The 12,653-nt window shown below is 46.7% G+C and overlaps 1 protein-coding gene across 3 annotated transcripts in view; it reads right to left on the reverse strand.

The window, feature by feature from the left end:
* PAK5 (p21 (RAC1) activated kinase 5) overlaps nt 1–12,653 on the reverse strand; it is a 195,159-nt gene that overhangs the window by 45,782 nt on the left and 136,724 nt on the right. For all 3 annotated transcript variants that reach the window (XM_048501101.1, XM_048501091.1, XM_048501111.1), the window contains one exon: nt 1,917–2,696. In XM_048501101.1, coding sequence (XP_048357058.1) covers nt 1,917–2,696 — 780 coding nt within the window. The remainder of the gene's footprint in view (nt 1–1,916; nt 2,697–12,653) is intronic.

Below are 12,653 nucleotides of genomic sequence, written 5' to 3' on the forward strand. Positions count from 1 at the left end.
GGCTTTGGAGGGCAGCTGTGCTTTTTGTATCTTGTCCAGAAATATCATGATAATTGAAGTGGTTCCAGTACTAGCCTAGATCTTAGAGGCACCTGGGTACATGCAGCTTTCCTAGTCATGCCTTCTGTCCAATGCAGTCTCATTTTACTTTCCACTGGAGTGGGGGGCATATTGGTACACACTGTAACACAAGCTCCTTGGAAGGGGTGGGGGAATAAGAATCATTACAGACAGCGGCAGCATCTGTGTTAATGTGCCTCCTGTCATCAACAGTGAAAACTTTGCCTGCATCCGGATCCACGTTAGGTTGTGTGTCTAAATGAAAATTCCATTGGAGTAGCTGGAAGGCACCCACAATGGAACACGCTGAAGCCAAGGATAACGGAGGCATTCCGCAGATAGCCAAGAAACTGCAGCATGCAAAAATGAGATCTTTGTAGCAAAAGAAATGGGAACAGCCTATGTCAGTGGTGGCGAACCCATGGCGCACGTGCCAGAGGTGGCACTCAGAGCCCTCTTTGTGGGCACGCGTGTCGTCACCCCAGTTTGGACACTCGGCAGTGGCATAGCGCCAAGGGAGTGAGGGGTGCATGATGCACTGGGTGTGCACCCCTGCGGGGGTGTGGCAGGGGTGTTTCGGGGCAGGGTGGGGGTGGACAGGGGCAAGGCAGGGGCGCGGGGCGCACATGTGTCCTGGGTGCAGTTTCGCCTTGCTCCGCCCCAGCACGCAGTTTCTAAAAGGTTCACCATCACTGGCCTATTTCATCCCTAGTTAAGATCTACTCTGCCCTTACAATGAGCATCCAAACATACGCCTTTGCATAGTTTCAGTGGAAAGAACTGGCCATTACAAATCTTCCCTGCTTTCCCATTGTTAGGTTTCGAACCTTGAAGCAATAAATGGAATCTGTGTTGTTGATCAGCAGCGTTTATTTATAGGCATCAAAGCACCCAGCTGGTTAGAGCCAGTTCTGGCGAACCTGGATTTTGCTACCCCCTTTATCCTGATGTTAGCCCCCCCTCCCATTTTCCCAAAAAATGTAAGAAAGAGTTAGTTTGGAGCTAAGGCACCCCAAGGTCGGCAATAGATAGAGAGAGATAAAGCCACCTGGCCTCCGGCCCTACAGGACAACGGAAACAACCCCGTCTCCCATGAGACCAAAAGTGTCAGGGGTGAGCCTAGTTATCTACTTGGCGTGTGAAGCCATAAAGCAAAGATCAAGGAAAGAATGTCCCGGAACAGTGATGGTAACATATAGCAGGCTGGTTACATATATCTTGTAGTAATTGCATTGAGCTAGGAATGCATCTCAATCAATTAGATACAATCCCCGACATCCAGCTCTCCAGTAGCCCTTTCCAGCCCCAGGAACGCTGATGTCCAGAGCTGCAGAGGCTGCATGGAGGAACAGCCATGCGGATCAGCGACCTGCAGTGAGGAAGGCGAAGGGGGTGAAATGACCCATCCTGTCTTCCAGAAAGCTCCACTGAAGGAAGATGAGATGGAGGTCCTTCTCTTGCCTCACTGCAGTTGTGACCTCTCATAGCCATTATTCCACACGGGTCCCGAGATCCTGGAAACCAACTTTTCCAGAATCAGAAGGGGCAGCTGGTGGGAAGGCAAAACAGAGAAGATCAGTGATGCTTGTGTGAGAAGATCAACAGACCCACATCACTGGGCAGGAGGAGCAGGGTTGCATTCAAATACAAAAAGAGGGGATCTAGGGCAAGACACTGTTATTCACATTCAGGTCCTTCTTTCTTTTCCATTCTCACCTCTCTGTGATATCAACCACTGAAGCGACAATCTACCTAATTCCTGAAACACCCGGACTGCAGTGGACTGCAAAATAGGTTTTGAACTCAAGATAGTGAACTGACCACAGTGCCGAAAAGGTCGATCTGTAAACGTTTACCTTTGGAACGCCTGTTGCAGTTTCTGATAACCGAGGGTAGGTATATGAACTATAGGAATGCCCTTGCTGACTGGACTTAAAAGCACTCGCTCCATAGGGTACGATTGGCTCTTGGAGACCAGAGCCTGACCTGGATCTCTGTCTCATGGCTGGTTGAGGGCTTGCCGGGTTTACATAGGATGACTTGGGTCTTTTGTCACAATCGTCCTTTCCCCATTTGCTGTCACTGTATTCTAGTCTCTCCCTTGAACACTGGCTGTGAAGGGAAGTTCTAGAGGGCGTGTAATGAAAAGGCTCTTTGTAATCCAGAGAACTCGTCTCCCTCTGGTATTCCAATCTCAGACCACCATAGTCGCTCAGTCTGCTTTTCGCGTCCATGTGAGCATGATAATCCGGCAGGAACCGAGAGAGATCCGATTTCAGAGTCTTTGCTTCCAAAAAATACATATCGCTGGGTTTCATTTTCATGGCATGCCCGTTCTGTTTTGCAGCGTAGCTGCTCCGGGAGTATTTGTCGAAATCTTCCCCGGGAATGCTCTTGTCTCTGTATTTTTCAGCCACGAAGTCCACGCCAGTATCCGACTCGCTCGAGTACTGAGAATATGTGATGTAGCCATTTTCTTGCTGGTGACTTTCCAAGTGGTTCGAGTGGTCCAGGTGAGAAGTGGGCGGGCTCTCCTTCCGGAGGGAATTGGAACGGGTCACCGAGATGTTGTCAAATTCTTCCAGCAAGCCGTTGATGGACGCGTCTTTGCAAGGTTTATTTCCTCTAACGATGGTCTGGGAACAGAAGATAGCTTTTGATTAAAGACTGCCGCAGATCTAATGTCATACTGATAAAAATGACTGAGCAAAGCAATTTGAATGATACAGCAAAGAACACACCGACCGTCCACTGGGTCCTGCCTAACGTATCATTGCGGGGCAAAGAAAATGTCATTTTCCTGAAAGATGCATTATTACATATACTTGAAAACGCTGTATATAACGACAGACTATTACAATAAATGACCATTTGATGATAGTCTATCCAATGCTAACAACTACTTTGTTGCCTTTTAGTTGAATGAAAAGTAATGACTCCTATGTTTGGATTCACTTATGTGGGGTGTTATGGAGAAAGTGGTTGTATGGAAAATGGTGTGGTTACTGAGCGTTATATTCTGTGCATTGTGTAAAACTGTCCATGCAAAGTGAGATACATCTACGATGCCCAAATCTATTTTTTTTCTCACTGCCATGGATTCTCAGTCTAAACTAGAATACTTTTGATTCTCCTGAAAGGGAGAGAATTTTCTCTGCGGACATGATCTACGGTGGGTTTTGGGTTGCAATTTGGCACTCAGTCTCACAAAGGTTCACCATCACTGGCTTAGACGTTGAAAGATGGGGATTCTTAAACCACTAGTACCGTCTCTACATTTTAATTCTAAAATTTTAAAGAAGTCTAAATCAATTTAATAACTGGTTAATCTATACTGTATTTATTTTAGTATTTATCTAATATACTTTGTAGTGTGTCTTCACTGATGTCCTATTGAAGTCTTATTGATTGTTTTGTTTCCTTATCGGTATGCCAATAAAGGTTGGGAGAGTATAAGATCCGTATGCTTTATCTGGCACTGACTGCTGTTGAAGGCATGGAAATCACACAGCAGAACTCCACAGAGCTAGGAGTCCAAACCAAAATGTAGGATGTCCACCTCTGAATGTCACTGAAAAAGAGGCCTAAGAGATTCTGTGCTCATGATTCAACACAAAAAGCCACAATGGAAACCGCGGAGAACTTCAATTTCATCTGTCCCAAAGGGGTGGCCCAGTGATATGGCTGTCAACCCCAGCCTGAAACATTCCGGGAGATTTGGGGATGGTGTCTGTAGAGGGGAGAATCTGGGGAATCATCTAGAACAGGGGTAGGGAACCTGCGGCTCTCCAGATGTTCAGGAACTACAATTCCCATCAGCCTCTGTCAGCATGGCCAATTGGCCATGCTGGTAGGGGCTGATGGGAATTGTAGTTCCTGAACATCTGGAGAGCCGCAGGTTCCCTACCCCTGATCTAGAAACTAGGGTGCGCCAGGGTTCTGAACCTGCTATATTCTACAGGAGAAATGGATCCCTGTAGTCTGGACAGCAGCTGTGATTCTAGGACAGTGGTGGACAACCTATGGCACTCCAGATGTTCATGGACTACAATTCCCATCAGCCTCTGCCAGCATGGCCAATTGGACTACAGTTCTACAACTCCCATCAGCCTCTGCCAGCATGGCCAATTGGACTACAATTCTACAATTCCCATCATGGACTACAATTCCCATCAGCCTCTGCCAGCATGGCCAATTGGACTACAATTCTACAATTTCCATCATGGACTACAATTCCCATCAGCCTCTGCCAGCATGGCCAATTGGACTACAATTCTACAATTCCCATCATGGACTACAATTCCCATCAGCCTCTGCCAGCATGGCCAATTGGCCATGCTGGTAGGGGCTGATGGGAATTGTAGTCCATGAACATCTGGAGTGCCTTAGGTTGCCCACCCCTGTCCTAGGACAATCAATTAAGGGTGATCAATTACGTCGATGCTATGCAACAAAATCGTGCAACATAGTTTGTTTTTTAAAAATGAGATGTGTCCTTCCTTAAGAGGAAGAGAGGAAGAAGAAGAATCTGGCTTTATATCTGGCTTTTCTCTACCTGAAACAAACTGGCGGGAGCAGGGTACGCAGATGGGTTTCTGATGGTTTTGGAGACATTTAAGTAGCGTTAATGGGTTTCATTATGCGTTTTGCTGTGAGAGAGAGCGAAAAAGAGAGGGAATGGTTTTCTGTCATCCATCTTTAATTGTCACATCAAAAGCTTACAAAGAAATGCTTCATAAAGTCATGTCAGATTGAAGCACCCGAGAGACCCTGTGCTTCCCCTGTGCAAATGAACGTCTTAGATACCAGCACTAATTTAATAATTCTCCCTGAGTTCATGCTTCAGGTATGAATATATTCTCCACCTCCTCAGCTTGCCGCCCCCCCCCATTATTTATTTATTTATTTTGATTATACCCTGCCCTATCCCCAAATGGCTTGGGGCGGCTGACAATGGCGTAAAGCCTAAAATCATACATAAAATTCATTAACCCCCCCCCCCCATAACAATCAATAAAAATAAATCATAAAACCATTTAAAACAATCCAACTAAAAACCTCAAATGGCAAAACATATTGTTTCTCCCACGGGAGGCCCAAGGGAGATAACGTAATCGGGAAATATCTGGCTGGCTTGATGGAAAGGCCTGGCGGAACAGCTTCATTTCACAGGCCCTGAGGAATTGGGTCAGGCTCCGCAGGGCCCTGATGTTACTCGGCAGCATGTTCCACCAGACTCTTGTTACAGCCAGCTGGATATCCCTCAGGCCCGGGACCACCAGTAGATACCCCTCTGCTGAGCGGCGAGGCCTCTGAGGGCGATATTGGGAGATGCGGTCCTGCAAGTACGTGGAAATGGCCTTATAGGTTAACACCAGAACTTTGAAGATGATCCAATACTCAATGGCAGAGGTGGGATCCAGCAGGTTCTCACCAGTTCCCAAGAGTGGGTTACTAATTATTTGTGTGTGCCGAGAGGGGGTTACTAATTGGGTCTGCTTTTCCGTTAGAAATTCCATTAGGTCCAAAAATCAAAAAGTCCTGTTGTTTCCTATGTGGCTGGTTAGCGAAGGTAGAAAACGGGATAATTCTCCCTGTTGGGCTGTTTTAAAAACATGTTTTAGAAATATGGTAAAGTTCCTTGTTTAAGAAAAGTATCCTCCTTTTGATTAAGTATTTGAAAGTATTAAGTATTTGACAGGCAGTCAATTAGAGGAGAAGTCGTTGTTTCTGTTGGCAGTAGACGATAGGACTTGCTATAATGAGTTTAAATTATGGACAGAAAGATACCAGCTGGAAATTAGGAACTTTTTTTTACAGTTAGAGTTTTTTACAGTAACAGAGAAATTATTAATGCCCCGCCCCCGGAATGCCCGGCCACGCCCCCGTCATGCCCCGCCCAGCCCCATTGGCGCTACACCACTGTGTGAATCCCACCACCATGGGAACCTGTTGCTAAAAAATTTTGGATCCCATCACTGCTCGATGGGCAGGCAGTGTAGATATTCCAGGACTAGTGTTATATGGCCTCTGCTGGCCGCTCCTGTAAGCAGCCTCGCGGCTGAATTTTGGATGCGTTTTAATTTCTGAATCAGCGACAAAGGTGGGCCAATGTAGAGCGAGTTGCAGTAATCTAGCCTGGAGGTGACTGTCACTTGGATGAATGCAGCAAGGTTGGACTGGGAGAGGTAGGGGGCTAACTGCCTAGCTTGGCGAAGGTGGAAAAACGCAGTTTGGGCTGTTCTCATGGCCTGGTCCTCCAACGAAAGGGTAGAGTCCAAGGCCAGGCCAAGACTCTTCACTGACGAGGTCAGATGTAGGGCCTCACCGTCTAAGGCTGGCAGTGGGAAGTTCCCCGGCCCCTCCCCCCCCCAACCCAGCCACGCTGCATTCGCTGGATTAAGTGTCAGTCTGCTTGTTTTCAACCAGCCAGCCACAGCTTCTAAACGGTGCTGGAGAGCATCAGGGACAGAGTCTGGCTGACCCTCTATGGCAGTGGTGGCGATTCGGCCATGCTGGCAAGGGGCTGATGGGAATTGTAGTCCATAACATCTGGAGTGCCAAAGGTTTGCCACCACGGCTCTATGGTAAGGATGAGGTGGGTGTCAATTGGCCAGGGGTTGCACAAAGATGCTAAATAGCATTGGGGAAAGGATGGCTTCTCTGCAGCACCCCACACCTGATGGGGCATCACTTGGATACATCCCCCCTGGATATCACCTGCAGTCCCCGGCCCTGAAGGAAAGAGCCATCATCCACCATCATCCACAATGGTGAGTAGCATGGTCTCCAGCCCATGACCGGCACGGGGACCAAACTGGTAGCGATCCAACACCTTTGTGTCATCCAGGAAAATTTGTAGCTATTCCACAACCACTCTCTCAATCACCTTACCCAGGAATGATACATTTGAAACTGGGCAGTAATTGTCCAGATCCAAAGGATCTAAAGGTGGTCTTTTTAAGAGTGGGTGGACTATGGCCTCTTTTAACCGCCCTGGAAATACTCCTTGCTGAAGGAGTCCAGAGGAGGGTGACCAAAATGGTAAAGGGTCTGGAGTCCATGCCCTGCGAAGAGAGGCTTAGGGAGCTGGGTAAGTTTAGTCTGGAGAAGTGTAGGTTAAGGGGGGCCATGATAACCATGTTTAAATATTTGAAGGGATGTCACGTCGAAGAGGGAGCAAGCTTGTTTTCTGCTGCCTCAGAGACTAGGACACGGAGTAATGGATTCAAGGTGAAGGAAAAGAGATTCCACCTAAACATTAGGAAGAACTTCCTGACCGTCAGGGCTGTTCAACAGTGGGATTCACTGCCTCGGAGAGTGGTGTAGTCTCCTTCTTTGGAGGTTTTTAAACAAAGGCTGGATCAGCATATGTCGGGAGTGCCTTGATTGTGTGTTCCTGCATTGCAGGGGGTTGGACTTGATGGCCCCTGTGGTCTCTTCTAACTCTATGATTCTATGATTCTAAGGAAGAAGTTGTTAATTTTCAACAGGGGCTCCCATAGCACTTCCTCTGGCTTTCACCAGCCAGGATGGGCACTGGTCGAGGGGATAAGTAGTAGATCGAGTAGCAACCAGTAACCTGTCAACATCAGTGTGGTCAAGCCGTCAGAACTGGTCTAAACAAGGACCAGAACACAGGCAAGGGGCCTTTAGTTCATTTACTGTATTAAATGTGGCCAGAGATGTAGCTGGGCCAAACTGCGCCTGGTGCACAGTGTGTTTTTTCCACCACCACCCCCATGGCCCCCGCCCCCCCCATGGCGCCCCCGCCCCTTCCCACATTTACCTTGGTTCCTTTTCTTTTTCTAGTACTTTTTCAGGTTGAAAAAAGTGGCCTCTTCATAGTTCAGGCTAAAAACTGTCTAAGGAACTATACTTTCCAGGAGACCTTGTGAGCCCCAAGGTCTCCTGGGTACTGTAGTTCCTCAGGCTGTTTTTGAGCCTGAACTGTAAATAGGCTGCTTTTTTCGGCCTGAAAAAGTACTAGAAAAAGAAAAGGAACTAAGGTAAGTGTGGGAAGGGGGCAGGGGGGTTGTGAAGAGGCCCAAGAAGGCAGGGGGGCGCCACAGGGGGGGCTGTGCAGGGGGCCGCAAGGAAAAGGAGGAGGGTCCAGGAGCGATTTTCTACCCCCCAAGCTTGCGCCAGGTGCGCAATACACCCCTTGCTCCCTTCAATTGGATATGCATTGTTGAAGGCTTTCATGGTCGGATTCAATGGGTTGTGGTGGGTTTTCCGGGCTGTGTGGCTGTGGTCTGGTAGATCTTGTTCCTAACGTTTCACCTGCATCTGTGGCTGGCATCTTCAGAGGTGTATCACAGAGAAAAGGCTGTATTACATTGTGTCAGACTTCTCGCTGTGATACACCTCTGAAGATGCCAGCCACAGATGCAGGCGAAACGTTAGGAACAAGATCTACCAGACCACAGCCACACAGCCCAGAAAACCCACCACAACCGATTGGATATGCCTTTCTCTGAAGTCAGTGCTATAAAAATATACATAGCAATTTGGTTTCGCCACTTCTGCACAGATCTCCAGTTCACACAGGACAATTTTATACTTTGCTGCTTGCAGATACCAATCCTGATATCACACACACTGTTGCCTAGTGTAGCAACACTTGAAATACAACATAGGATGGTCTGTGATATAAATCTGTCTTAATGAATCTTATGGCTGTCTTATTAGAGTGCATTGTGTTTTGATAGTTATAGTCTTCTATCTACCAATTTCATCATTTCCTGATGACTACCTCCCTTTAGTTTTGAAGCTTTTTGTTTCCTTTTAATATTTATGTTTTATCCAAGGGTGTGTGTGTGTGTGTGTGTGTGTGTGTAAGAAATAATAAAAATCATAATAAAATTTTTTAAAAATCATAATAAAAATCAATTTTTTTATTATGGTCATAGACCAGTATAAGGTAGATAAAAGACAAACAATTAAAAAGATAAGTTATATTAAAGCTATATAGTTTCAAGATAACTTATCTTTTTAATTGTTTGTCTCTTATCTACCTTATGCTGATCTCTGACCATAATAAAACATGACTGATTGACGTTTCAACCAAGCCAGGAAATTGGCTTCAGGTGCAGATATACTGGGTGGGTGAATCACATTCAAATTCGAACACAAAGGGCAGGTAGGAGATGATAAATCTAATCTGCAGTACCCCCCCCCCCCAACATACACACATCAGCAAAATCACAACTTAAAGTATCATGAAACTTACAGCAGCTAATTCTATACATCTGACTAGTGTTAAGTTGCATATATTAATGCCAAGCAATGTGCCGCTTGGGAGAAATCAATTTTATCAGGGGGCGTTGCATCAGGCTGTTGTGTGCCATGCATTAAAATCAATGAAAGAAGATCCATTTAAGTTAAAGGCCCGCTTCTTCCAAAGTGGGTGTATCCCTGGCTTCCCCCATCGCTTTCGGAAGAGTTCCGGCATTTGTTCTGGCTCCCGGTGACAACGGCCATATTTCATGGCGTTGTGTTAGTGGTCTGTGCTCTGGTGATAAGCCGTAATGGATCTGCTGGTGAGAGCAGCTGTCTCCCCCCATTACCAAGAGGTGACGAGAAACCACTTCGTTTCCCAAAATCGCTGAATTGACTCTGACGATAATGAAGTAGGTAATTAACCGCCTGGCCCCCATAAGACCACGTGTCCAGCAAATAATTCTACACTTGAAGTCCTTGTTAAGGATTCGTTCAGTTCCTCCCCCACCTGAAATTTCAGAGGGTATTACTAAGTGTGCTTTAGAGGGCTTTACAACAGTAGCCACAAAAGGAGAAGCAGACAATCATTTAGGACACGGATTTCTTTGAATGGCCAGACTTAACGAAGATAGCATCGCCGGCGAATGGATTCACTTATTTTAACGTGCATCTGATTTCCCTACCCCTCCTTCGATGAAAAGAAAGGTACATTCCATTAAAGATAAACCAAGTATAATGTGTTATTATCTCTTGCAAGTATAAACGATCGTGCCTGGCTGTTCACCTTTCCTGACAGCGTTGGCAAGGAATGTGAATCTCAAATGTGCGTTTCCTAGGCTTCTGCCGTTGTCCTGCTTTTCTTCCTTTGTGGCACACACAAGGTTCCAAAGAGGTCTTTTACAGAGACATTAGAATGTACACACCTTAAACTGAAGGGTCGTTATTACACAGACTAAGCAGCTAGCTTCCATCTGAAGCAAACTTTTCCCAACTTAGGTGGCCCTGACCAGCAAGATTGTTTCCCCATGTGGCTTTCAGACTGGCAGGTCTGTTGTTAAGTGGGCATGTTTGATTTCCAGGGCCGTTCTGGTCGTTCTGTTAGCATCGGCAGCTGTCTCAGACCAACCGTGCCACACTGTGCCACAGAGAGAAACACATCTTGCTGTGGCAAGCCTCTGAAGATGCCAGCCATAGATGCGGGCAAAACGTTCGGAGCAAAAGCCACAAGACCATGGCCACGCAGCCCGGAAAACCCACAGGAGCCTTTTGATCCCAGCCAGGAAAGCCTTCAGCCATACAAGAGTTACACTCTTTTAAGTCTGTTGAATCCAAAGAGCTTAGAAGGGAGTAACCCTGTTAACGATTATATTGCTAGTTCCACGTGGGAGGAAGGGTATGGGGTAGAAAATGCAGCCATGGACAAAGTTTCAAACATTCTCAGCGTACACAAAATTATCGGTGTTACTATGATGCCATGTACCTGTGCTTTTGTTAAAATAGTAGCCACAAATGATAAGCCTATGACTCACTGAACCTCTCTGGACTACAGGGTGGTTCATACGTCTCAGGGGCTTGGATCTAGCCAATGGTTGTACTCCATCTTGTGCACTTCTCCTCCCTCCCTTATGATGAACATATTTATTCCCTCCTTCCCTCCCTCCCTTCCTTGTCAAAAGCGATCCTTCCTTTCATTTTCACCGGCAGAAAAGCTGGTGAGCACCAATCTACAGTATTCATACGATTGCTCCAGCATATATTTACTTTTCAAAAACAACCACGCAGATAGAAAACTAGTACACTAGCGAAATGACTAGGCTTAGAGCCCTTCTACATGACCTGGAAGCTTTTTGCATGGAAGACAGCCAGCATGGTGTAGTGGTTAAGATCAGGTGGATTCTAATCTGGAGAACTGGGTTTGATTTCCCACTCCTCCCCACTCAGTGGCGGAGGCTTATCTGGTGAACCAGATGTGTTTCTGCACTCCTACATTCCAGCTGGGCGACCTTGGGATAGTCACAGTTCTTCGGAACTGTCTCAGCCCCACGTACCTCTCAAGGTGTCTGTTGTGGGGACAGGAAGTGAAAGGAGCTTGTAAGCCACCTTGAGTCTCCTTACAGGAGAGAAAGGTGGGATATAAATCCAAATTCTTTTTCTTGTGTGAAAAATAAATGATGAAATGTCGTCATTACTGACCAGTGGTCTGAAGTGGTCCATTTCAAGCTCAGAATCTATGTGTATTTGGGCTGTGTAAGGAATGCATCTAGAGCTTCAGCAATGAGCGTGTGCAGACTGGCAATAAAGCAGAGGCAGCATGTGGAGAGAGGTAACCAAGGCACCATCTGTCCTGAACAGAGAAATTGGCTTCCCTTGGCTTTCTCTGGAGCCACTTGAGTTCTACCAGTGATGTTTTATTACATAACTGTCAAGCCCATGCCAAACCCATGGGGGCGAATGAATGCAGCGAGGAGTAAGCAATGCATCACACACTACATGGGTTAGCTGGAGATAACTGAGCAAGGGGCAAAAAGAAGATGGAAAATGAGCAATGATGAAAACTGGTATCGTGATGATTTTGGGGGCAGGATTAAATGAGGGGTTTCCACCATGCCGTAGCTTTTCCCATGAGCAGTCCAATTCTAAGCAAAGTTACAGGGATTGGAACACCTTCCTAATGAGGAGAGGCTGCAGCGTTTGGGACTCTTTAGTTTGGAGAGGCCTGAGGGGGGATATGATTGAAGCCTATAAAATTATGCCTGGGGTAGAAAATGTCGACAGAGAGAATTTTTTCTCTCTTTCTCACAAAACTAGAACCAGGGGGCATCCATTGAAAATGCTGGGGGGAAGAATTAGGACTAATAAAAGGAAACACTTCTTCACACGACGTGTGATTGGTGTTTGGAATATGCTGCCACAGGAGGTGGCCACTAACCTGGAGAGCTTTAAAAGGGGCTTGGACGGATTTATGGAGGAGAAGTCGATCTGTGGCTACCAATCTTGACCCTCCTTGATCTGAGATTGCAAATGCCTTAGCAGACCAGGTGCTCAGGAGCAGCAGCAGCAGCAGAAGGCCATTGCTTTCACCTCCTGCAGGTGAAGAAGAAGAGTTTCGATTTATATCCGCCCTTTCTCTCCTGTAGGAGACTCAAAGAGGCTTTCAATCTCCTTGCCCTTCCCCCCTCACAACAAACACCCTGTGAGGTAGGTGGGGCTGAGAGAGCTCTGAGAAGCTGTGACTAGCCCAAGGTCACCCAGCTGGTGTGTGTGGGAGTGTACAGGCTAATCTGAATTCCCCAGATAAGCCTCCACAGCTCCACAGCTCAGGCGGCAGAGCTGGGAATCAAACCCGGTTCCTCCAGATTAGATACACGAGC

Source organism: Sphaerodactylus townsendi, linkage group LG01 (genome assembly GCF_021028975.2).
Source record: "Sphaerodactylus townsendi isolate TG3544 linkage group LG01, MPM_Stown_v2.3, whole genome shotgun sequence".
In the NCBI taxonomy this organism is placed as follows: domain Eukaryota; kingdom Metazoa; phylum Chordata; class Lepidosauria; order Squamata; family Sphaerodactylidae; genus Sphaerodactylus; species Sphaerodactylus townsendi.